We start from the raw sequence: 27,917 nt of genomic DNA on the forward strand, positions 1-27,917 counted from the left end.
ACATTACTTTCCTTAAAATTGTTTTTTTCCAAGAACGAAACAATGAACAGTTTCTGTAAGAAGTCCATGTCAGGTGAGCTACAGTAACATGTCAGAAGGAACCGTTCTTCTTTATGCAGGTTAGTGTAATTCTATTTATGGCCCTGAGTTCAAAATATGATCAATACAAGTATAGCAACCAAGTAATAAATTCCTGCAAAACCACTGAGGTTCATGATACATAGTACTCAGCAAGAATGAACAATTAACTGAAACTATTAAAAACTCATATTCGCAAATACCTCTTCCTATATAATTAAAAATACTAGGAGAGGGGCAAACCCTTCTAAAGCCCAGCAGCTTTTATGACGATCTGGAGAAAGTCCTTCAGAATATCCTCTCTAGTTGTAGAAGATTGGCCATCTATCTTTTCTTGTGTCTTTAAGGACTGCTCCTAGGAGGCATTCCAAGTCCAGTTTATTGAAATAGCAGCCTTTCAGAAATAGGGAGGCAGAAGGACAATCCTAACCCTCTTTGCAGTCATCAGAGAACTTAATTTCCCTTCAGAAGTTAGTCAACTCCTTGTTTTATCATTTCTTAATTAAAATGAGACACTGAACATAAAAGAGGGAATGTGCTTAAAAGTTCCAAATTCTTATGTGCCTTCATTACCCAGTTTTTAAGTATTTAAGACAATTATCCTGAGTTTAAAAGAAATCTGAAGTAGCGCTAGAAGGCACAATGGTGATTTCATTTTGTTTAATAATGTAAGAATTTATATTACTATTTTCCTTAGTATTTAAACGGCTCCATCCCCACCAGGCCTTAGTACATCCATTGAAGAACAGTCCATTGAGGGCACCTTCTGTCTGAAAGAGTATCCTGCCCGATTCTCCTTTGCAGGGTGAGAACCCCACCAGGGGAGAATGGGAGATCTTGAGCTGCCCTTCTATTAGCAACCCGTGGATGGCCTAGTTATATCTCCAGACCACAGACTTCTGCAAGAATATACAGCATACACTGTGGTGTTTTTTTTAAAGCACAAATTAAAAATAAATGCATCAATGCACCCAAGCCAGCACATGCATACTTTATGTGACCAGTGCTCTGATGAAGCTGTTCCTTCCCCCCCCCCCAATTTGTGCTCTATTCTTATCACACTTTTATTACTTATTATCACACTTATATTACTTATTTTTATTATTAACCTTTTAGTGTTGTGGAAATCACATCCAAAATGGCTTATGAGGAAGGGCATGTTTTGGGGACCATCAGCTGATGGGGCTTAGAAGGAAAATCTTTTCTGTCATCATTTCCCCTGAGATTAGATTGGCCCTGTCCCAGTTGGCCTTTTGGCAGGCCTTGAAAACTTGGCTTTGTGCTTGAACCTGGGGCCCTGCACATGGGTTAAAGCCCATCTCCTGGTTGTATGAATGATGCCTGGCTGCTATGTCTTTCTGTCTTTTATGTTTGTTTCATATTTTGTGTCTTTTTATTACTGTACGTCGCCTAGAGTCGCACAGAAGTGAGCGGGGAAGCCATATAAATCAAGGGAGTACAATAAAATAAGGTATTCGCTTACAGAAAAATCAAACAGCCAGAAAATGTACAACTCTGAACATAGGAAGCAGTCCTGTTAAACGCTGAATTTAAAAGCAGCGGATCAAAATGTCAAACCTGCTGAACTTAAAAATAAAAATTAACAATGAAATAGAATAACAGCTGGGGAGTCTCAGATTCCCTATCCCTAGTCAAAATACTCATGTAGGAGAAAGCGAGTGTATAAAATACAGATCATGTTTGCATAACAAGCTTAGCTATAGATAACATGGCTGGTAAATATTTGCTGATTATTCAATGATCAGGTGGGATTGTTAATGAGCCATCCATGGCTTCTTCAGCTAAACCTCTCTGTGCTGTGCAAAATAAGGGTTTTTAGTCTTGTTCAGCCTTGAAACAAGCTAGAGAAAGAAATGGAAACCTGTAGCACATTTTCTTGGTTCATGCCAAGACAGGAATCTAGCTTGAAAAACCCATTAACAGATATTTGCAGTACTCCAATCCAAAGTGGCAAAGATGCTTTGCTCAGTTGGAGCTGATGTTGTATGGTCAATGTGTCTGTAGAAAGCCCCTTATTTCGAAATCATGCTGTTTTGACGGGTGGGCTATGCATGGTAGGTGCACATTCTTAGGAAAACGTGGTGTTAACGTGTTTACTCATTAACAGGAATTAAGAAAGCATTAAGAAGAGAGAGGTACGGTGTGAACCTGTGTTGTTCCTTCCTCCTTAACTTAGACTTTAAGGATCTAAAAAAGGACAAGCATTAACATTCATATCTGGAAAAAAAGGACTTTGAGGAGTAATCCAATGTAGGTGGATCATTGGCTTTTTGATAAATAGAAAGCAATAGGTGAAGCTAGGGAAAATTGCATTTAATACTCGGGTACTTAGCACAGGCGCCCCTATATACCAATGACTGCACCTCAAGGGAACCTTCTATTAAAAGTACTGACATCTGCAGATGATTCAACGGTCATTGACAGTGATGAGTCTTCATATAGATGGGATTTTACCACTTCCTACTATATTTGACAGCAGATGATCAGCAATAAGAGTCCTTCAAGTTTTGGGGTTCTATAATCTCCCAGGACTTGAAATGGACACCTAATATTAGAACCATCATAAAAAGGCATAACAAAGAATGTTCTTCCTGCCTAACTCAGGAAGTTCAGATTGCTCCAGGAGCTGTTGGTACAATTTTACAGAGGAATTATTGAGTCTTGTCATTTGTACTTCTACAATTGTCTGGTTTTGTACAACAACCAAATAAGACAGGTACAAATTCCAACAGATAGCTAAGACTGCCAAAAGAACAAGTGCAACCAGCCTTCTCCTCCATAGAAGACCTGTATCTTGCATGAGTCAGATGGAGGGCTAAGAAGATATCTGCAGGCCCTTCATATCCTGGACATTAACTATTTCAACTCCTTCTCTTGGGATGGTGCTAGAAGGCATTTCAGTCCCAAACAACTAGACACAGGAACAGTTTTTTTCCCCTCTTGTGCCATCTCTCTGCTGAACACCTAATTCTCACATTACTATCTTATGTTTATGTGTATTAACCATATAGTATGGCTGTATTATTGTTTATGCTTCTTATTACCAATACCCATCATACTAATATCATATTGGTATTATTACTATCATTATTCTGTTGATTTGCAGGTACACTAAGAGCTTCTGCACCAGAGACAAATTCCTTGTGTGCCTAATCACACTTGGCCAAATTAAAGTCCTCTACTTCTGTTTGAATTTCTGTTCTATTCATTTTAGTCCAGATCCTAAAACAGAACAGCATACTGCAATCTGAAACAGATTTGCTCAGAAACAAGTTTAAATGATCTTGCAAAATAGATGGAATTATGATTATAACCTTACTTCCCTATTTTAAAGAAAAGAACTGCAACCAACCAAATAAAAGTTTCTACAGTATTGGTGTAGTGATTCTACACATGCAAAACTGGGTTATAAGCTATTCTGAGAAGAGATCTAAATCTATGAGCTCAAACAACTTTCTTAAAGTCGCCAATGAGAGTTTATGAACTATACTTGGTTCAAAACTAGTCACATTCTGCCCACTAGCCATATTATGCTACATTGTTTGAATGCTAAATTAGGTCCTATTTTGTTAAGGTGGTTTTTGAGCAGGAACTACATTCAGCATAGAGATAATGCTACTTCATTCTTTCTTACTACCTCAAGTTCTCAAACCCTTGATGGTGTTTTAGCATCACATTTGCTATCAAATATTGTTTTATCTAGCTGAAATGGCTTTGCATCTCTGTACACACTTCTACATCTCTATGTCTATGATACTTCGCTCAACATTCAAGCCACAGAAGGAAAAAACGTGGCTTGCATTGTTTAAGATTCACAGCAGCGTCAATTCTACACACACAAACACTTAAACTTTTCATGCCAATATCACTTTTGACTGTGAATCTCAAACACTAAGAAGGCTACAAAAGCCAATATGATATGATAGGTTACACATCAGACTTGAACCAATGGTTCTGCCATTAAATTTACCATGTAGTCACTTGTAGTCTTAAAAAAATGGGATTATTCCCAAGAATGTTGACCTGAGCTCCTTGAAGAAAGCATAGAAAATTAGTGGGATTGACAGTAGGGGAGTCCAGCTTTGCCTGAGTGAGACAGTTTATTTGAAGGAGCCAGGTTAGTATAGCAGAAGGAGAGAAAAGAGGGGATGAGTGATCTGGATGCTAACCCTTGGTTTGTTTTATACTTACTGCACCAGTACAGATATAGCATGGACTCTTTGCCAACCATCATTTACTTCTTCCTCTTTTCCTTATCCAGCATCAACCTGATTTTATATTACCTGCGCACTGGCACTATGTGGATGCTAATCAGTGTTGACCTCAGAAAGAGTGTTTGTAGACCTCTACTTGCTTCAAAAGCACTGATTCTCAGGATAACTTTGGTCAGCACAAAGTACGGTCTGGTTTAATTGCAACGTGAAATCCTGCTAACGCAGGGAACAATGGAACTAATATGGAGAGGAATAGGAGGGAAGAAGTGATTTCAAATGGAGCTTGGATGGAGTCCATGTTACGACTGCACAGGGCCCACTGTCTGTTTTTCCTCTCAGATTCCAGGCCAGAATCAAACTGCACCCCCTTTGTGTTTATGCCAACAACAATTAAGACGACACACAACTAAGCACACTTCACTTTCCAAAGATCAACCGCAAAGAGAAACACCTGCCTGTGACGTACCTTCTGACCCATTTCTTCGTTTCGGTACTTCCTGAAATAGCCTGCTCAGGTTCTGGCCTGGATTCTCTGTTGAAAAACAAGTCGGGTAAGAACAAAACAATCAGGGGGTGGTTCTTCTTATAACTTTGGGCTTTGTGAGACGAAACAAGAACTGCCTAATATTTATAGGAGTTGGAGTGTGGGGAGTGGACGGTGAGCAAGGGCAGCAGTGAAATCAAGCAGCTCATAAACCTTTTAGGCCTGGCTATTTCGAAGAAAAGAAGCAAGGCAGACAACTGGTTAATGAAGATTACAGCTACTCATCAAAAGGAGATTAGAAAGATATAAATAAACATCTAAAAAGGTACAAAAAGACAGAGATGGGTCAGTAATTGTTACAAGAGAGGACGACCCCAAGGAAGGGAACATGCTGTAAGATGCTATAAACACTTCTTGGCAATCTAGGGAAGCTCTGCTTCAAAAAAGCACATCACACCTCCTCAAATCCCCATTCTCTTTAAAGCTTCCCTTCCAAATGAAATCACATGCTTAGAAAGGCAAGCGATTCCCCTTTAGGAATTGGGAAGGGGAAAATCCCCACCTGCAATATTATTTCATACAAACACCGGCCAAAGTGGTTTGTTCCAAAACGAATATCTGAAGTACCATGCAATATAATAACGAGGAGGAACAAGCCAACCATAGCAGTTAGCACCTTGTGAAAATAAAAAAAATGGGTAGGAAATTGTTGACAATGATGATCCTTATTCTGTACTGTACTGATTTTTTTTTGTAAAACAAAACAAAACCATGTGATGTATTGTTATCCTATTTTAAATTACGAGTGGCAGAATATTGGTCAGAATATGACATATCCTGAGAGGGAGGCTAAGCAGAGAATAACTGGCTCTTCGCTCTAGGCCCCATACAAGAATGAGACTATAGAGAACACAGGGAATGCCCTTTGCACATTGCACTCATATATTAAGTCAGCAGTAGACAATTGTGCATCACCTTTGTGTGCTCAGGTGCAAGTAACTGGGTTCTCATTGGCTACTGTATTAACGATGCACTGTATGAGAAAGTGTATGTGGCTAAGAATACATGTTTTCAGTTCTCAGAGTTACAGAGAAAAAAATGACAGCTGCAGTTGAGTGTTGCCTGCTTGTTTGCCTCTACACCAGGGCTGTCAAATTCCCGGCCCATGGGCTGGATGCGTGACGTGCTGGCCATGCCCACACCCGGGTTTAGCGAAAGGGGGGGGGGGGAAAGTCCTGATACGTCACATGACGCTGCTGTGACGCCGTGAGATTGACACCCCTGCTCTACAGGGACCAAGGAAGACGTTTTACTTTTAATGGAGAAAGAAACAGCTCTCCTACTTTCTACTTTCTCCATGCAATGTATTTGCAGCATTTCCCATCCTTGGATGAGGTCTTATGCCATATCAAACTTCGGGGACAGTTACAAAATATACAGTCATTTTACATTCTTTAATAAAATGGGAATGCTCCGGTTTGCAGCATGTACAGACCAGCATTCTTTCTGTCCCTCTGTAAACCCCATCCTTGAATAGTAACCTGGCTAATGAACTCTTCTACCTTTCAGAATTATATAGTTTGATCTTAAATGTTATCTTATAAGATGGTGTGAATCTTGACCAGTTTCATCCCTGTGCTATGTTTAATATTTACTGCATGATGTCTGAGCCATATAAGAAGTCTCCCCTGGCTACATATTTACACTTCTGGCTCAAAGGTAAATACAATGAACACATGGGTGCAAATTCAAAGAGTGAAAATCATGCTATATAATAGGAGGACAGCAGTTATACCATTAAAAAGGACATTTCTGAATCCAAGGAAAACCCACAAGATCTGATTATATTTATGAAGGTACGATTGAGACATGCAATTCTCCTGTAAAGGAACACTAATTTTACAGGTGGGATGGAGCTGGCATCTCACTCTCTTCTCTCACCTCTTTCTATGATTGTACAGCGAATAAATGCATTCACATCAAGTCTGTGTTTCAAAGCCCAGTGCCATCTCTTCCGTTTATGCATACACTTTATATTCCCAAGCTACTGAATCTCAAAAGCTGTGTGTGTGTGTGTGTGTGTGTGTGTGTGTGTGTGTGTGTGTGTGTGTGTGTTTTCAAGTCTTTACACTACAGGTATAAAGCAACCACAGCTGGGGCGGTCAGCTCAGTTGTTAAGTGAAGTGGTCGCTAAGTGTAACTGTGACCTTACTTCAAGCTTTTTTTTCCTTTACAGATCTGCAAAGGTAGTAAAAGTGAGGACTGGTTGCAAAGATCCCCCCCCCCATCGCCATTGTAACTAGAAATGATTGCTGTACAAGGCAGTCACTAAACAAAGACTACCTATGCACTTTTCTTCTAACAAGGACTATCTATGCACTTTTCTTCTATTATCAGCTGATGTTGGTTTCACCGTGCTTATCAAACTGATACACTGCCAGAATCAATTTCACAGTTTGCATTTTATATCTTCCTGAGGTATCATTCCCCCGCCTCTCTTTTACTGCAAATTGCCAGACAACACTGATAACTGTCCAGGATATAGATTTAATAGTTTAAAGTAAATAAAGCATACGATAAATAATTCTAATATAGTGCACCTCCCAAATGTATATTTGGAGAATAGGTGAACCTTTGATCTTAAAACATGAAGATTAGCAGTGGCTCTCCCAAATTTCTCCCCAAACTGCTACCTAAGATACTTTCAACTGAGGAACACGGGACCTTCTGCCTCCCTTTCCTTTACATTTACATTGAGTTTGCAATCTCGCAAGAAGTGGGTCATTTGATTTTTGGTGGGGGGAAAAAAGTAAATTAAAATTTACATAAATCTACAGTCTATGGACATGATTTCGAGGGATCATACTTTTAGTGATGACGGTGCTAAAAATAGAGGTAAGGTTTGGAAACTATAACCCTTGGACAAAATCATCTCTGTATCACAGGGGCAACTTCTAACTCCGCACATTAAAAACGCTCAATGAGACTTTTTATCTGGCCTGCTTCTTCCTTGTACTGTTATGCATCTCCCCAACCAGCCAGACTTCCCACCAGCTTCTTTTGTCGTATCTGAATCTGCATGGCCCCAACAGACCATAATAAGTTCTGAGTGTAGCAGCCCAATGGACCTGATGGCTTATAGGCAAGAGGGCTAGATTTACAAATGCTCAGGAGATTCCACTGTAGCTGCTGTAGAGACGGTGAAATGTAACGGCCCTCCTTTATTAGAATTCATTTCAAATATTACTGCATTTTCCATTGGTAATCAAATGAGATTGGCCAAAGGAATCACAAAGGATCCTACTACAACTTTTACTTAAAAAAAAATCTCTCCTGTAATGTATGCATAACAAACCAAAATTAATAGGTATCAGGTAATGATAAAACCTGCTTGGAGTGGTGTGGTGGCCTAGAGGTGGAGCTCTCACCTCACAATCAGGAGGCTGTGAGTTCGATTCTAGGTAGAGGCAGATATTTCTCTCTCTGGACACAATGAGAACATAATCTGCTAAACAAAACTCCGCAGTGGCGACAGGAAGGGTATCCGGCCATTAAAACACTCTGCTAGCTCTATTCAGTTGCCCAGACTCCACCCCGCGATGGATTATAGGGTTGTTAAATGAAGATGATGTCATGATAAAACCTGCCCTGCTGTGGTTTGATCAGGGAAGATCTGTAAAGTTTCCTACAAAGTTAAACTTCATTAAAAAAAAAAAAACAGCAGCCCTCCTTTCACTGCTGCCCAATGCATGAGAGATAGTTTAAGACAGGGCTCCCCAACCACCGGGCCGCGGACTGGTCCCGGTCCGTGGAACATTTCCTACCGGGCTGCCGGTTTGCTGGGCGCCGCCATCTTGTTTGACGAGAAAGTGCTTCCGGGTGAGCTTTTCCGGTTGGAAAGCGACGTTTGGGTCCTGAAGGAATCCTCGCGCCTTAGTTTCATAGAAGGGGGGGGGGGCTTTGAACGAAACTAAGGCGCGAGGATTCTTTCAGCACCCAAGGCAAGGCGAGCCGAGCGACCGTCCCGAAGCCGTCCCGAAGCGAAGCCCATCGACAAAGGTACAAAGGAGGAGTTGAAGGTGGCGGGGAGAAGCGGGGGATGGCTGGCTGGCCGGTGGCTCGGCTCGCCTTGCCTTGTCATGCGTGCTGATGCCAGTACCGGGCCGCGGATCATTTTGTGATGCCGGTACCGGGCCGCGGCACAAAAAAGGTTGGGGGCCACTGGTTTAAGAGGTATACTCTCAATCAGCTTACACAGGTCTCAGCCCATTGGAATCAGCCCCACAGAAATGAAGCTGCCCCAGTGGTCCTTTTTTCTTTTTGCAGTTCACACCCATTCCTATGGAGATGGAGCGCAATCCTTAAATGCCTATCTTTTACTCTGCTATTCCTGCTTCATTCCTAGCAAGGGGCTTTCTATTCCCCCCCCCCCCACATTATATACTGAATACCAAGCAGACAACTTTAAACACACAGACAACCCTTCTCTTTTGACAGTATCTCCTATCTAGACAAACACAGATGCCAAAAGAGAAGCTGGAGGCTACTGCCCCGTGACTCACCTCTCTGCCTGCCTTGGATGCTGCGCAAAGCCAAGATGTTCTGCTCATCAGAAAGGAACTGCTTCATTTTATGGAATGGCTCCTTGCCTCTCACGGTCAGCTTGTTCCATGGTTTAGGTCGTGCCAGAATCTCACTCACAGATCCTTGAGAAAGTCCCAAGACATAGTGTCCAAAGATCCGCTGTCCGATATTGTGCTTGATCAATTGCTCTTTGACCTGACGTGCAATTTCGGCTGTGTCTATCTCCTCACCTTCTGAGGTGCTGCCGGTGCTTTCTGATTGGTTGGGTGATGGGGCCATGCCGTTGACGTCCGGGCTTTGTTGCAAGGGGCTTTGGGAAGATATGGAGTTTGTGCTGTAGGGACCTACTGAAAAAATCATGCTTGTGCTTCCCGCTTCCTGCATTGCCTTGGTGTAGAAGGACTGCATAAGTTGGCGCTGGAGGAGAGAGTTTAGTGCAAATTTTCCTGTAGAAGCCAGGGGTAAGCCGGAGCTTGCCAAGGATGAGCTGAAAAAGTCTTGACTTAAACCCGTTGGTGAGAACTGGTGTGTACCATTAGTATTGGAAGCCTGCTCCCCTGCATTGCGGGGCAACTGAGGAGGAGGGGAGGCCGGCAAGGTTGCAGGACGCTGACTCTCAGGCTGGTCTTTCCCTTTTCTCCTGGCTGACCCTACAAGGAAGGTCAAACATAATGCATTATGGGGGATCAAAAAGAAGGGGGGAAACCAAGACCAAAATGCAGAGCTTGCCCCACAAAAGGGAAAAATAGTGCAGGTTGCGTTTTGTTTTGTTCTTGAAATAAGGGCCAATGAAGAAAGTGGTTTGGGTTTTTGTTTTGTTTTGTTTTGTTTGTTTCTTTTAATTTTAATAAGCCAAACAAGGCCCCCAAGACAAACAACATGCATTTCATGTTTGCACCTTTCTTGTATGTTGCAGCCTGGAGAATTCCCCCTTCCAAATATTAGCAGTAGAACAATGACATGAAGTGCAGTTACAGAATTCTTTTGTTTTGGTTTAAAATTCATTGACGCACACACAAAAACTTTGGTTCCTTGCACATTTGAGTTGTTCCAAACCCCTCCAGACACACACATACACAGGAACAGACCTTGTTTGAGTCCAAATGCAGCAAACATATATTAAAGCTAGATGAAACACACGTAAGACATAGGAAACCATTGCTCAAAGGAAGCCACAGAAGAACACAGAAACTGCGCACAAGGCAGCAATCACCCAACTGCCCACTGACACATTAGGCACCAGCTCTAGAAACCTTACTTGGGGGGGGGGGGAAACTCCAGGAAATTCTATTTATTTGGAGACCCTGCTTGTATTGTTCATTTATGGCATGCAAAGCATCCCTTCCAAACAAAACACATAAGCAGCCAAATGGAGCCAAAATTCACTGCTAATGGAAATAAAGGCAGTCAGGATTTGGGTGAATGAATCAGCTATGAAAACAAGAGAGGGTCTCCTTGAAACACCAATCTATGTTTTGGGAAAGATGTGCATAGGAAATAATGTCACAGTCAAACAAAAGAATTGAAAGGGAAGGCAGGCTCCAATGCTGCTCATCCCAACATATGAGAACATTTCTCCCTCTTAACCTTTATCATTTTTCTAAGGCCCCCAAAGTCTTAGTCTATTATCTATAGTATAAGAGGGGACTCTCAACATAAGACAAGATCCTTGCTTACCATTCATCTTTCTGTCATGCAGTGGCCTTGGGTTCACACATCCCCATCCCTTTCCACATCCTCATCTCCTGAGAGCAAGCACAACCTAAAATAATAATTACCTATTTTTCTCCTATCCACTTACCGCTCAGGTCACTGTTCGTAATCCGCAACGTGGCATTTTCTGACTGCAGCAGGCGGTTTTTCTCCAGCAGTAAGACCTCCAGTGGTTTTGATGCAGCATCCTATGGAGATGTAGAGGGAACAAAGAGAAAGAATAGGAATTGGTTCAGGATGATGTCTCGGGATGGGAATTCAAAAAAGTGCAGAATCTAGTCTATGGCACTTCACTGCTTTGCTTAGTGGCTGTAGGGACTGTTTAAATGCCTCACTAAATCATTTGTGTTTAATCTGCTTGTCTTTAGAAACCGTAATATCAGGCGCTATTTTCCTTGCAACATTATGTTCCAAGTTGTATGAAAAGAGATAAATAAAAGCGGTAACCAAAGCTGCTCCTTTCCCCTTCCTTGCACAGAATCATCAAAACCACCAAAGGTGCTGGAATCCAGCTTGCAACCTATGATCCAATGAAAGTAATACACAGCAAGGAAAGTTGGGCATACATTCCTTTTGCACGAGATTTAATTTAATTCAATTGTACACCTAGGATTCAAACTTAAGAGTTCTGGTTAACTGTTTTTAGAACAACATACATGCAGTGAGAATGAAGTCAATGTGGAAAATCTGACACCCTTAAAGTGTGTTGAGATGAATTTGTGGAATTTTCAATATAGTGAGATAATTCTGGCAGTTGTAATGCCAGCAGATTAAGAGATGCCACACCAGGAAAGATGCTGTACTTTTCAGATCAGAGAGATGGTTCAAATTGCCAAACCCCTATTTCTCTCTGAAACTGATGTTAAGAGAAACTGGAATTGACCTCCCCAATATTTATGTTGTAAATGGTTTGGCTTTGTTAATTATTATTCTTATAATCAGCTCAATGCTCATACAACAGTGGAGATCATTGTGTTAGTGAACAAAGGAGAAAATACAACCTCTTTGGTCATCTGCATTAATATCTTAAGATTCCAGAAAGTTCATCTTAATCACAATTTTCTATACAGTTATCTATTTGGGTAATTCTAATCATCATCATGTATCTTGCACGGCTAGCATCACAATAAATTAGGCTTAGCAACATCAATAGACTTATATATCGCTTTACAGTGCTTCACAGCCCTCTCTAAGCAGTTACAGAGTCATCATATTGCCCCCAATAATATGGGTCCTCATTTTACTCAACTCGGAAGGATGGAAGGCTGAGTGTTGACTTGAGCCTGGTAAGATTTGAACTGCCAAATTGCAGTCAGCCAGCAGTCAGCAGAAGTAGCCCCCAGTACCGCACTCTAATCACTGCGCCACCGAGGCTCGTAAGTAGGTGGGTGCCTGTTGAATCTTTCCACAAATGATTTGTGATGATGATCAAATCCTCACCAGTTGGGGTGCTACTGTGCTATTCATGGAGGAGCCGGTGAGCCCAAGGTTTCATAAGTGACAATCGAACTACTATTGGGACTGATCCATCTTATAAACCCAGAGTCATTGAAGGAGCTTGTGATTTAGGGAAGTTCTAGACCACAAGTTCCCACTTGCAATTCTTGTTTTTATTTCTGCATGATTTTCCTTTGTAATATTTATTTATTTATTAAACTTATTTGCCACCCATCTCCTTTCAAAGCAACTCTGGGCAGCTTAAACGTACCAATATCCAATACCAGAAAGAAAACAGCAGCCACACTGTGAATACCAGCGAACAGAAAAAGTATGATTTTTTCGTAAAAGAAAAAGAATAGCAGCTCTGATTGTTCACAACTCCTACAAACTCTTACTACATTTGAATAGCAAGTTCTCAATCCAAGCAAACATTTTAAAAAAATCTACCCAGCTTTGCTCTACCAGAAAATCGAATGAATTACCTGGATGCTTGAGCCATCAGATGGCGCAAACTCCATGGACTTCAGGATGCTGCAAAGTGGAAAAAGAGAAGTTATTTTCCGCTCTGTCCTTTTCTAACAGCTTTACTAAAGGGCATTAACGCTGTAATTTTCAGCTCTCCAGGAACACCCTAAGTGATAACTTAACAACTTTTCTTTGAAATCATATAATCTGATAATGAATATAGAATAACTACTAATGCTAGTTATCAGGGAAGAGCATCCTCTCAAATGTCCCCTAAATCACTGCACAGTGAGGTTCCGCCAGGCTCATTTATAACATAAATTTAAAGGTTAATAAGGATATAACATTTTAAACCATCAGAAACAATATAAATTCAAATGTATGTTGCTTGAAGAGAAAGAGGGAACACAGTCATAATAAAATGGCAAAAAACCCTACCAACACAAACAAGGAAATCACCACCACCATTATCATAAATGAATGTGAAATGTGAAATATATGTAAAATACTCTAACTCTCTTTTCAAGAAAATTACTGCACACACAAATTATTTGCACAGCCCAAAGGAATTTTTTTTCATTTAAATAACCAGTTGCTCCAAGGTGACAGGACAAAACAATTGCTTGATATTTTTCACGAAACCTAGAAGGGTCATTAAATATTAAAATCATTTCTAGAAACATTGAAATTATTTCTGGAATAGCAGTTGTATTGATGCAGCAAAACCAAGTGGCACCATAAAGTGTCACACACTTACATGTAAAAGCTTTTGGGAACAATCTTGTGACACAGGAATTATATGCCTTTGTGTGCATTGTATGAATATAATATACAGAAGCAAGTGGCTGGGGTCGTGCGATTCCATTTTCCCACACAACTACAATATAGCCTATATAGATCCAGCCATTCTCATTTTAGCTAGTTTGGGTTTAATTAAGCTACAGATAAACAGAAATTCCCTTTGCAGCAAGATAGACCCTTCTTAGTGAATATATCATTTTTCTGTATTAAAAAAAATACAAAAAGACTTTTAAGATTTTAACAATTCAAGATTTTGGGGCAAAAAAACATCAGACGACCACAGAAAGTTTAAAACAGACAAAGCATACAGTAACATTTTATTTTCACTATTTTTATTTTTGGTGAAGGTACGTATAAACTTGAATTAAACTAGACAAATGGACTAGACGTTTGTGGGAATGCTTTCTTTTCACATCTAAATAATGCAAGAAATTGGTGGATTTTACCAAACAAAAGGTAAGGTAATATGATCCAGACACTGATACTTCGTTGCTATGGAGACGTGGAATGTGATGTGGTTTGAAACTGTGGAATGTGTCATCAGAGATGAAAGTGTTAAAGGCATAGAAAGATAAAAGAGAAAAAAAAAGAGAGGAAGTTTGTTTCTTTCCTCTGCCAGAGTTACTTCTATCTTTAGACTATAATATCAAATTGGCAACAAGGAGAAAATCTTCAAGGAGGGAAGGAAGGAGCAGATTGGAAGAGCAACCTGCAGACAAGAGAAAGACACCAAATTTGCTTCAGACAATATGTAGTAAGTTGGATAAGTTCTGCAAAACAAATGTTTGGAGAAATAAAACAGATTGATAGGAAATGGAAATTTTAAAGATGATGTTATGTATAGAGAGTTAGAAAGAGGATTGAATAATATGGCCCTATTGAAATCGAGAGGAAGAATTGTGCTTGAGATTTTTAGAGCAATTCCAGAAAACTCAGATGAAGATATTAGATAAAAGATTATTAAAGCTTAACAAACTTTTTGGATTGAGAAGAGAAGACTGAGACAGAGATTAATAAAGCTAATAGAATAAATTCCAGATTTGCTAGAACAAGAAATGTCTCAAATAAAATTTTGGTGACCTTTGTTAAGAAGAAAGCAAAAGATCACATGTTGCAGCAGCATTTTAATGCAAGATTGAGAATGGATAATGCAGATATTTCTTTAGGATAAAGAAATTGATATTAGAATTTTATTGAATAGAAAGTGGGGATTTTTTTGATTTAAAGTTTAAACACACGCAAAAAAAAAACCACCTTATTTACATAGGACAATCTAGAAGGAGTGATATTTATTTTCAAAAAGCCAAGATTTTGATTGAATTCTATTCAGAAGGTGAGAAAGTTTTTAGAAAGATTTAAAGATGTTTTAGAAAAGATTCAAATGGAGGTGTCAGCAGGGAACATAAAAACTGCAACAGATACACAATTGAAACTGGAGGATTTATTTTTGGGATTGATGGACAAATGAGAAAAAAGTCATGTAACTTTGTTTTTATATATGATAAGTAGAGCAAAATTATTATATTCACAAAAGTGAAAAAACGTATCCATAAGGGGGAATGGTTGCTGAAGAAGTTGAAATGTGCAGAGATAGCTAAATTAAGGAACAAAATATTTGAAAAAAGAAAAAAACACTATGTACATTAATTCTTGTGAATTTTTTGTATGAAATAGAAAAAAATGAACTTATGATCTAACTTATGATGTTGAATTAGGGAAAAAAGATAATAAAAAAAGAAGAAATTGTTTTTGTAATCATGGACTAAGAGGTAATATTTTTTATAATTGTGACCTAAATTGTAAAGCAGGAGTATCCAACCTTGGGAACTTTAAGATCTGTGGACCTCAAGTCCGTTTCGGCAGAATCTCATCTGCTACAGAATCCTGATGATGGCAGATGAGATTCTGCCGAAACGTTGCTACAACTTTAAAAGCACAACTATAATGATGTGAGAAAATACCGGAACAAAGCTGAATACCATACATATACATATACATACATACATACATACATAAATATACACAAAGATTAAGTGGGTGGAATTGTATGTAGTATGGTCAGCGGAAAACACGAAGTAGATGGTATAGACAGTGATAATTACTTTCTTGACAATGGACATTCACAAAACAGTTATTTGGTGTGACACATTCTAGCACCAGTGAGCCATTTAGCACATGCAGTGTGATGCAAAATGGCTTCCATGTAATCCTTGAAAAATAGTGTTAAATCTCCAAATGAATAAATTTCAACTTAGTTGTTCCATATCAAATCAATCTTTGGAATTTCTTTTCTCAAGGTCAACCGTCTTGAGATATTAACCCAGAGAGTTTAATTGTTCCTTTCTTTGTATTTGAACATGGCTCATTTTTGACATCAGAAACGAATCCATTTATTTTTTTAATGTAGCCTGACTATTTTTGTCATACATACGGCGCAGAGGATTTCTGCTGACAAATGGCCATTATTTCAGGCTGGAATATAAGACAGTATATGTAAAGGGTACTGCTAGTGGACAATATGAAACAATAGATAGGAGGACAGAGATGGTATGAGTACCCTAGAGGTAAAATGGTAGGATTTTATATTTATTTATAATAAATAAAATCAGTAAATAAATCTGGGTCTCCTTAAACTATTTTTAGAGGCCTGCTAGGAAAGATTCATTCTTCATTGCACATGTTTTCTTCGAAAAGAAATATTTCTGCTTTCCTCTGTCTATAGTAGGATTCCTATAATTACCAGAGTATATGCTCATCTCTTTTCTACTTGGCAGACCAAATCTAATGGGTCTTTCAACAGTGCCTCTGTGAAGTTTGCCCATAATGCGGCTGACAAGCTTGGTAAGTTTAAGTGGGGCTTAGAGCAAAAAATTGCAGCAGCAAGTTGCCCTCTTTGAGATTTTAGCCAGGTTACAACAGACTTGCTTTTTTTCCAAACTTTCCCAGTCTGGTCTGACTCCCCCTCCACCATTTCTTTAAAACTTCACTTGTCAGTCAGCGTTTCCTGATAACTGGGCATATCCAATATTTATTCAATTACTTGAGAAGTTATTTCCTGCTTTAAGAATTTCTTCATTTTGGAATCTGTCTATAAATTCCACAAATCTTGACCAGGTATGGTGGTATTTTATTATTATTTATTACACTTGCATGCCATCCATTGGCCTAGGTGGTTCACAGTCATTCAATACAAATAACGATAGCAATAGCACTTAGACTTGATATACCACTTCACAGTGCTTTACAGCCCTCTCTAAGCACTTTACAGGGCCAGCATATTACCCCCAACAATTTGGGTTCTCATTTTACCAACTTCAGAAGGAATGGAAGGCTGAGTCAACCTTGAGCCAGTGAGACCCAAACTGCTGGCAGCCGGTGATCAGCAGAAGCAGCCTGCAGTACTGCATTCTAACCACTGGGCCACTGTAGCTCTTTAAATGCCATATAAAACATTAACACAATAAATAGAGATCTTAAATTCAAAATTCAATTAAATTTTGGTTGCTTAACTGGTATCTGGAGACTATGTTCTCTATTTTAATATAAGGCACATTACAATTAAGGACTCAAAGAGATTCTGTTATATTTTCACAAAAACAATTATTCTATTAAGTGATTGAAGACTATAGACCATGTTCAAGACACATTTCCCAAATTTCTTAAGAATTTCTGTGATGTGATGTGAATGGGTACTGTAGTACTAAAGCACTTCAGTATCACAGATTGATAGCCTTGCAAACTACAAGTTGATTCTTAGCTCAAAACTATTTGATTTTATATATAAAAATCACTGAAACTCAATGGTACACTTACTTTAATTCTTTCTTAACCTCATCATAGTCAGCTTGCACCTTCAGCTTTTCTTCCAGTTGCTTATAGGCAATAAAGAAAGGAAAAATAATTTTGATTAGATTTTTATTTTACAATTTGGCCTTCCTACAAAGCTAAGAAAAAAAAATATAAAAAGGAAAAAAATGCTAAGATTAATTTATTTCAATCACAAAAATGAGAAAGGGCATGTCTTTATATTACCCATCACAGACAGATAAATATAGTTTTTGCTGCTGTTACTTAAAGACTGCCAGAAACAAATTGTTTTCCTGTGGCTTATCACCTGATATCAATGACTTCGGCTCTATTTCTGTAAATCGCTAAAAGAAACTGTGTGTCTAGATGAAATGAGGGAGTCAATGGGGATTAAAAAATGTTGACCAGAAGAACATTTTTTGGGTTAGTTCCCAAACATAGGATGTGGACAGCCTGCCTATTCTAAATAGGACTGTGCACAGATTTTGTCAGGCGTTCTAATTTACATGCATGACCTAAATGACTGTTATGTTCAGGTGTCCCTATTTTCTTATTTAATTAATAAACCAGTGATGGCCTTTTCTGGGTAGGAACAGATTAACAAATGTTATTTATACAAAGGTAGAACCAGGCCTGGGTTATTGTTATGTCTATATTTATGCTTGATCTGAAAACTGTGGATGATCTTGAATGAAACGAGGTTGCTGAATGGGGTGCCTGGTGGCGCACACATTGCATTTCTGTTGAAGCAACTGCACTGGTTGCAATTAGATATTAAGATTTTAAGTTCAGCTTTCAAATTACAAGGCTTTAAGCAATATGGAACTTTCACTGTTAGGCATTTCTTGGATTCATCAATAGGGGTTGATGGTTTTTTAAAAAAAACAATATTGTAATGTCTGATCTGTTGACCTTTTTATCTCTTCAAGATAACTACCATCTTCTCCTCAAATCTAGGGCCTGAAGGGTCTTTTCTGAGACTGAAGGTTGTTTTCCACCCCCACTTGGAACATGCAGATGCCATCATCATAGGAAGAAGAGAAATTGGAAAAACTGACTTAGTAGGGCCTTTAACAAACATGAAACTGTGCACACCAGCCATTTAGACCCTGAGTCTGCAACAGTTATGGAACAAGATTAGCATAATAATTGTCTGGAAGAACCCAGTGAAATGCAAAGTGGAACAAAAGGTTCAAGCTGTGAGACAATCTGGAGGAACAAATATCTGGCTGTAACTATCAACTTGGTTCTTTTTTAGACAAAATAAAAGGCATGTTTCTAATGCCGTGCAAGGTCTAAAAATACTCCTCCACGAGCTTGCAGATGATGCTTTAATGGAAGGGGGATGGGAGAAATTCCTATGCAGCAGTTAAGAAAAATTTATCAAGAAGCCCATCATGATGTATTAACCTAAACAACGGGCACAAAAAATGAATGAGGAAGATCAACTTAACAAGTCTTTCAGACTTTAGTTTAAGTCTCATATTTAATCACTCAATCTGCATCAAATTTAGCCTCTTCCGGGGAGGGGGGGAGGGAGGAGGAGGAAATCACACAACGCTGAACCAGGATTTTATATTAATAATATCCAACAAAATATTGGAGGTAGAATATCAGGTTGCATTATCTTTTTCTCAACAAAGGACCATATCTACACATACAGCAACCGGCCTCCCGACATCAACTGTTTCAGCCTGCAGGGATTGCCATAGCCTATTGCCGCCTCCGTGCGCCCCATTTTCGGCCTCTGCACAGCCCATTTTCGGCCTCCGTGTGCCCCATTTTCTGCCTGTTCTGGGTGGTGGGGATTGGAATGGGTGGAAAGTGGGGCGCAGGGAGGCCAAAAATGGGATGCAGAGGCTAAAAATGGGGCGCACGGAGGCGGCAATAGGCTATGGCAATCCCTGCAGCCCGAAAGAGCTGATGGTCTGGAGGCCAACCCAACCGACAATCAGCTGCTTGTGCTAATCAGACTGTGCTGAAACTGAAACTGGCTGTTTGCTGCAAGGAGGCAAGTTGCTGGGAGGCAGAGGCCAAAGGGTGGGGCCTGGCAACATTCGCTGTATAAGACGCACAGACATTTCCACCCACTTTTGAGGGTGAAAAAAGTGTATCTTATACTTCAAAAAGTATGGTAAGTAGTTGAAAGGATCTACCACAGCACTAGGAATAATGGGCATGCAACGCTGAAGAAAACCTGGCTGGGGCCATTTTGGAGGCTTCAGGATTGCTATAATGCGAAGTAGGCATAGGGAGGGGGAACATAGTTAGATGGGGGTTTTGTAGCCAAAACAAAATAGTTTCCTGTGGGAACCAAGGACATTCCAACAGGTAGCTGGAAAAAGAAGTAAAGTAACCAGGCAACCAGCCAGCACCTTGATTGGACTATGTGGCTGATTGTTTGTGGAAAGGGGGGACTTTCTCTTTTTAATCAGGTGAAAACTGTGGGAAATTTCAGAGTCAGTTTTCACCAGTTTGTGCCAATATGATATCTCCAATAAAATTGTTCTTTGGGGAACCTGCCTGCCTCAGAGTTCTGCTTTCTATGGAGTTATTACTTGGAACCATGACAGTATATTTGTCAAAATAGCACTAGAGGCCAAATATGCAATTTACCACCTTCTCAGATCCTATCTAAAGCAATGGAGGAAGCCAAACTGCTTGCTTACTTTGAGAGTGCTGTTCTTGGCAGTCAGCTGCTGCTCGAGCTGGGAGATCTGGCTGGTGGAGTTTTCCCGAAGTTTGGTAAGGTTGCCTTGGAGTCTCTGAACATCTTCAACCAGCTGAGCAATTTCTCGTTCTTTGGAGGCCAGTTCTACTTCCAGGCTGGATCGTGTCAACACTTCAATGGCCTGCTCCTAAGAGATAAAGGAAATTGGAAAGAGAGGAGACAGAAAAGATCACACAGTGGGAAAGCAACATTCCAACGATTACCTGCAGTGCATTAAAAATGAAAAGTTAGTATTGGGTTATAGAGAATGGACAGGTCAACCTAAAATTCTCAGTATCAAAAGTACTATTTTCTTCTGGGAGGTATTAAAACATGCCAGAGTAGGGGTGTCAAACTCAAGGGCCATGGGCTAGATCCGGACCGTAGAATGTTTAGATCTGACCTGTGGGTCCACCCTGGAAACAGCAAACTGGCCTGCGGTGCCTCTGCCAACGAAAATGGAGCCCCATCCAGAGCTCCATTTTCGCTGGCAGAGTGCTAGAGGAAGCCGTCGCAGCCGAAAATAGAGCCAGGAAGGCCATGTGTGGCCCTCTCGAGCTCCATTTTTGCTGGCAGAGGGCTGCAGGAGGATCTCCCCAGCCCCATCCGGGCTCCCACAGTTGCCCCCAACATGAGTGACATCGACCTGGCAACTTCTACCCAGAAAATCTAATTTCAAGGCCAACAGCTGATAAAATTTTCCCAGCCTGGCTGTTCCTACAGATGTGTTGGACCTCCCACCCTCCCTCCCAAAGACAGCAAATTGGGAGAAAGCTGGATTTGTAGCACATTTTATTTCATTGAATCATAGGGCTAGAAGGAGCCTCTGAGATCTGTGCTGTATCTAAGATCTGCTTCAATCGTATTTCAATACACTATGTTCTATTAATTAATCACTATTATTTCGAATAATAAACTTGGATGTTTTGGTAGAGTTTTGAATGTTTGGTAGAAACACCCTTGAGCCTTCTGGAGACTGTTTCCATAGTTCTTATGAAGCTTCCAACTAATGCAGCATGATCATCCCCTAGCCTCACAGAAGGTCCCTGTGCATTAATTCAACTTTGGAACTGATCATTTATGTGAACTTTCAGGATTGGGTTGTGAATTATATACAAACTAGAAATCAACTCTAATTCGATAAATAAACTACCCAAATAATCCAGGGCCCCATAGCTTGCTTAGCACTTAACTGGAACTTAACCCTTAAACTAGAAATTGCCTTGATGTTTTTCCTGGTTTGTGAAGAATCCCAACCCACACACACAAGATACAATTAAAACATTACTACATAAATTTGCAAAGCCTTGCCCAAGATTTCACTCAGGCTTACAGTGCTTGTGTAATAATGATAAATTCTATGTTAAGAGTTAAGATTACATATGATTTGGGCCAGTACAAAGTATTCTTCCTTCATGGGAATATCACATGTAGAGCTCTCTCTATAAAAATAAATCAAATTAAGGGCCTAGATCTGTCTTATTTCTCGCAGTGTATGTGTGTGTATGTATGTGTGTGAACACACACACACACACAGCCCTCAACTTACAACCACAATTGAGCCCAAAATTTCTGTTGCTAAGCCAGACACTTCATGATCTTCCTTGCCATAGTTATTAAGTGAATCATTGCAGTTGTTAAGTTAGTAACACTACTGTTAAAGTGAATCTGGCTTCCCCACGGACTTTGCTTGTCAGAAGGTCGCAAAAGGGGATCCCATGACCCTGGGACACTGCAACCATCATAAATATGTGCTAGTTTCCAACTGTTCGAATTTTGATCATGTGACCATGGGGATGTTGCCGCAGTCGTAAGTGTGAAAAATGGCCATAAGTCACTTATTTTCAATGCATTGTGACTTAGGTCACTAAAGGAACTGTTGTTAAGTCGAGAGCTACCTGTACCTAGAAGTGCTAGGATTTGCCAACAACAACAAATCTCTATTATCATGAGATCTGGGAACTAACCATGAAAATAATGCAGAATCTGTTCTAAGGCCTACATACTATACAAATGCTCACTGCTCCTGGGGATGAAAAGATGGTTCAGCAAGAGAGAGGCCATCACTTTCTGTAACTGACTGGCATGCAACTGGTACATTAGAGGCATGGCATGAAGCTCCATACACTCCCTGTTCCATTTCCTACTCCCATACTACTTTTGAGCCCCCCCCCTCCACCCCGAGTTGGTTTAAAATGGACAACCATACAAATGTTTTAAATGAAGAAATACAATTCTAACAATACAATTCTAACTGGCAGAAGAGAGCCCAAGGAGAATTGGCTTTAGACCAGCAAATATTATCTTCCACCTTCCACCTAGGAAAACCGCAGAGTTATTATATACATGCTTCCCCCCCACAAACACCCCAGTCCTGAAATGTCCAGTTCTTCCAAGGTAGAAGATTCTGCATAAATAATTTAGCTTTACGCAGGAGGAAAGTTTAAGAAGTTTGATGGCAGGCACTCCAAGAAGATTATTGGGAATAGAATGCTGCCTCTTACCACATCCGGTGCTTTCTGAATCTGGTTAGCCAGCTGGAGGGATTTGTTTGCAGATGAGAGTTGTTCCTTCAAGGACTCTGCTTCTCTTTGAGCTACCTCTGCCCTCTGAAAAAGGGGGGGAGGGGGAATCAGGAAGTGAGGATGGGGGAGAGGGAGAGAATGTACATTTGATTTAACAACTGGCAATTATTGCACGAACATTCATCAATTCATGCCCGACTGAGTATAATTGATTTTCCTAAACACTCAACCTAATAAATGATGGGGGGAAAACCTCTGAATGTGATGGATTTTTATTTTAAACAGTACAAGGAAGAAATAATTGAGCGATTATGACAGTAATTTAACGCTAGGAGCAAGGAATCCCCTGCTGACACAAATGCTGCGGCCCACTGAATTTCCCAGGCTGGATGAATGCGAGTGGAAATGGATTCCTTTGATTCAATTGCCTTCTGTATTCTGAGCCAAAGCAGGCAGAGTTGCATGATTCCTTGTGGGAATAATTCTCATGAGTAAAAGCTGAATTAAGTGATCCTCAGTCTGCTTTGCCTGAAATAATCACAATGGCCTTTTGTTGAGTCTCTTTCTTCCATAATCATGTCTCTCCTTTTCATACACGCACACAGTGAAGTAAACAAGGTAAGGAGAATGGTCACAGGTTTAATCTATGTTACATTTTTATTCTGCCTTTAAAAAAAACAAAACAGGAGGCAATAACCTCTGATATACCAGAGATTGCTGAATATCTTTCTCATCAGCCCAAAACAGTATGGCCAATTATCAAGCTGATGGGAATTGTAATTCCAATATCTAGAGAGCCACCTTTTCCCACTCTGTTCCAAGGACTACCATGCAAAATAGTTCCTCTCATCCTTACAAACCCATGGTAAGGAAATAGAAGAGGCCTCCCAATTGACAAAATCCCAAGTGTTTGCACAGTGCTTACAGGCACTGGGCTCTCCTATGCATAAATATAGCTCACTGCAAGGATATGACATTTATGGGATCTGTTCCTATAAACAGCTTGAGGACTGGATCAAGGCTGCCCAGTAAACTTCCTGGCTTTGAGAAGAGGTGCTAGATCAAGTTCTCCTTAGTCGAAATCTAACACATCAACTAGTCCACATTTGTTTTTAATGAATACATGACACAAAAAACAGTAGCTCTAGAGGGAAAAGAAGCACATGAAAACCTTAAATTATAAATGTACTTGTTGGAGCAAGTACATGCTACTGTAGAAGCATCCCCTTTTGGATGGTTTACAGCAGGAATAATTCATTGTATATGGTGCTTACTGACCAGAGTTTATTGGAGAGAGAAGAAAAATTGTGTTTGCTCCTCCTACAGCTTTCCAAACTAGTTTCAAAGATAGCAGACTCAACAAGGACGTAAAATGGTCAGAGCAAAAAGGCCTTGTAGGTCTCTCCAAATCCAGTTTCAGAAAATGACAATTCTGGGTGCCTAGGTACTCCAGCATCTGAAATTTCAGAGCTTCCAGTCATGGCTCTCTCTCTCTCTCTCTCTCTGTGTCTCTCCAAATGATCTCAGAGTTGGAAGCATGATATATTTTCAGCGGGATGATTACAGTCATCTATTTACTACCTTTCAGAACAGTACTCTGAAAAGATTTATAATCTATAGAAATATCTGCAAATAAAAACTCAATTATTGATGAAAAAGCAGGCAAAAGATCAGCTGCGTAAGTCTCTGTAGCATTGTTGCCGACTTTCTCCCTCCCTCTTGAGCAGATCTGGGCATTTTGTGGTCCATGGGATCATCTGGCCTACATCAGCGGGCACTGTCAGCGGGGCTGGGGCAGTGACAGAGGACGTGGCAGCAGCCCTCTACAACAGTCCCAGTTTCTCATGTGGCCCCTTGAGAACATTAGCGGCCCACCCCTGCTCTTGAGGGATTCTTCCTAGGGGGTGGTGACAGTGGCCGGAAGTAGAAGAAGGAGAATGTCCAGCTAATTGGGCTTCTGTAGGGTTGTGGCTTGCTCTCCTCCCTCTTTTCAGGGATCATCTCCATAAGCAGTTCCCTTTGTAATGCATCATCAAGCCCCGTGGAAGGAGTGCTCTTGTCATCTACTGAGACAAGAGCATTTAGCCTCCCACTGAAGCATTGGTGCAGATAACCCATCCCGATAATCAGCCTCCTATGTTTTCAGCTAAAGAAGAAATGTTCTGAAGGAGTGGGTGGGGAGGCATGAGGCAGGCTTCCTTTCCACTTCTGGCATAAGACTCCTCTAAATTACAAAAGGATGGTCAGAATGTAAAAGACTACTGAAAAAAATAAACTTAAAGAACCATGCTTGTCTCAACCTCTCCAACTGAAGGGATACCAGAGTTTCCTTTCAACTTGCTAAGAGTTGGCTTCCAGTTCACCATTGCAAGTTTACTCTTGATATTTGATCATATATATCTGATAGAAGCTACAAAGAAGTTGCATAGAATATTTGCATTATTTGCACAATGACAGCACGATGCCATGGCATCCCTTGTCCCCCGTTAGATGCCTGGGCTTTCGATCAACATGCAAGGATGGGTGCAGGAGGAGCAAATGAGGATATGGGATGATGACGGTAACCTGAATCATAGCCCTAATCATAATTTTCCTGCAGGACACAGGGATCTATCATCCTATTTTAGGAAACTAGATCTAATAATCACTACCTTTAGCTTCTGGAATGTTAACATGAGGCACACCAGGTTCACAGGTAGGAGATAAGGATTCCTACCAAACATGAAACTCAGCATATATTACATTGTTTTAAGAAATATGGCCTTAATGCCTTCACCAATCTTACATTTTAAGTCTCATCCAAGGCTTTCACATTTCTTTCATTTTTTCATTCATTTGGTGTTTAAACATAATGATTCCATTAAAAGAGAATGAATACTTCACTGAAGAACTCCGTCTTCAAGCTTACATTCCTACTTTGCAGATAATTTTCCCCTGAGGAGTTCGTCTATGGAGATTCTGTCATCTGGGTCATGGTTTTCTCAAAGGTGCCTTTTCAAAAGGCAAATGGACTTTCTTTGTTTTTCCTTGAAGAAGTTTCACTTGTCATCCAAGAAGCTTCAATCGGTTCAACCAATGAAGCTTCTTGGATGAGAAGTGAAAAGTACCTTTGAGACAATCCTGAGGAGTTTCTTTACTTGGCTCTTCAAGTAAATTGTTTTTATTACAGAAGATATCTTTGCATGATTAGGTACGTTGATGGAATAGGGAATCCAAAATAATCCTTCTCTCCCATCTGGTGCACACAGTTTAACTTTGATAAAAAAAAATTGAATTATGTCTACGACCAAATCTATTTTCTAACTGAAATTTTAAAATACCAAGATAAAACTAATACAATAAAAGTACATGAAAAAGAGAAGGTAAAAGTGCATTTTAAAATTTTCTTTCTACCCTCCCCAAGATAATAGAAGGAAAAAAAATAGACCAATGATTTGACAATTGGGCACGAAGAATATCAACGGCTGCTTTATCTGTCATTCCCACTTAACCAAGACTTCAAACAGGGTTACCAAAACTGGAGGTAAAGCCAAAAGTGGTAATTTATACTTCAAAAGCAAGAATGCATGGAGGCCAGTGTATAGGCTGCTCTTAGGTCCTTAACTTGACCTGGTAATTTTGATATCTTCAAGGGCGATGATAGTGGAAAGAAAAAAAAAAACTTTCTCATCAAAGCTGAAAAGACGACACTATCCAACTTTAAAATCTTACTTGATTTGCTCTTTCAAGGTCTGTCATAATCATCTCAATTTCATCCGACCTAAAAAGAAATAGAAAAAAGTCTATTAAGCCCTGAAGAACAAGTAAAAACAGAGCAAACACCGATCATCTGGATTTTTTAAATGTCTGTAACATTTGTGCACAGCAATATTTTCCTCAAAAATCTTAAAAGTGATTCTTATTTCATATCAAAACATTATAAAATTAAGAAACTCAAGTTAGAACCTTCATAGTTCTAAAAATAACACCTGGCTCATCAAAACAGTTAGCCAGAATAATTGGCATATTATTTAATTGTTAAAAGTGGAAAAAAATGTCACCATATGTAATCTTGGATTTGGCAACTGATACTCACATGGTGTGAAGGAGACCAATATTACAAAGAACAAACCAATATTACATAGACTTGTAAGAACGCCAAATTTCACAAGATTTGGGTAAAAATACCAAAATCTCATGAATGAAGGTATAAAAACTTCATGAAATTATAACCATTTCTACTTAAAAAATATTTGTTGGATGGGGCTGAATCATCACATAGGATGCGAAGATTCCACCCCATACATTGTCCAACTTCTAGTATACAGAATGTATGCAATTGCTTGCTAGACTGCATTTATAGAAGAAAAACTCACTACGAAGTTAGAAGGGACTATTTATGCCAGCATTTTTCAAACAACTTCAAGATGTGTGTACTAGAACTCGAAACTATGCTCCACATAGAAATCATCATCAAAATATGATTTTGCTTGGACATATCCAAGGAAGGCAAATTCACTACTGTCATTGGCAATTAGTTCCCCTGTCTAATTCAAAGGTCTTCAAACTTGGCAAGTTTAAGACTTAGGTCCTTAATCTTCAAAAGGTAGGCTCTTTTCATTGCAAAAGCTAAAACGTTACACCAGGAGCTGACATTTGGCACCTGAAATCATTTATTTCATAAAATCTCTAGGAGCTATATTTATTGTCTGTAAAACTTTAATATAAAAGTAGTTCTAGCTCATTTTTACAAGATTCATTTCGCTCCAGTTCTCAATCATTCTAGTTCTTAGTTATTATTAACAGACACGACTAGCTGGTTTTCTCAGGCTTCACATCTTTGATTAAATTCCGTTTTGACAGAGAAGAAAAACATCTACATTTAGCAGGCAAACCCCACTTGTTTCAGCTTAATGTCAGGGTACATAGAAACTGCCCTGAAATAGACTAAGGGTTTTCTATATGTAAGATTTTAAAGTTGCTACCACCAGATGCAGTGGTGGGATTCAAATATTTTTTACTACCGTTTCTGTGGGCGTGGCTTGGTAGGTGTGGCTGGGGAAGCATACTGTAAAATCTCCAGTCAGAGGTGGTAT

General features: G+C 39.8%; 1 protein-coding gene across 6 annotated transcripts in view; it reads right to left on the reverse strand.

The window, feature by feature from the left end:
- CUX1 (cut like homeobox 1) overlaps positions 1-27,917 on the reverse strand; it is a 347,690-nt gene that overhangs the window by 111,240 nt on the left and 208,533 nt on the right. For 4 of the 6 annotated variants that reach the window (XM_087957634.1, XM_087957638.1, XM_087957655.1 and 1 more), the window contains 8 exons: positions 26,554-26,602; positions 22,822-22,926; positions 20,277-20,465; positions 17,614-17,672; positions 13,017-13,065; positions 11,183-11,282; positions 9,360-10,031; positions 4,780-4,845 (listed from right to left, as the gene is read on the reverse strand). In XM_087957634.1, the coding sequence (XP_087813760.1) occupies positions 4,780-4,845; positions 9,360-10,031; positions 11,183-11,282; positions 13,017-13,065; positions 17,614-17,672; positions 20,277-20,465; positions 22,822-22,926; positions 26,554-26,602 (1,289 nt within the window). The remainder of the gene's footprint in view (positions 1-4,779; positions 4,846-9,359; positions 10,032-11,182; positions 11,283-13,016; positions 13,066-17,613; positions 17,673-20,276; positions 20,466-22,821; positions 22,927-26,553; positions 26,603-27,917) is intronic. The other 2 variants (XM_087957650.1, XM_087957662.1) reach the window with 2 other exon arrangements.

Source organism: Notechis scutatus, chromosome 1, assembly GCF_049901735.1.
Source record: "Notechis scutatus isolate UNSWTSFEM ecotype Mainland chromosome 1, rNotScu1.2, whole genome shotgun sequence".
NCBI classification, from domain to species: Eukaryota; Metazoa; Chordata; class Lepidosauria; order Squamata; family Elapidae; genus Notechis; species Notechis scutatus.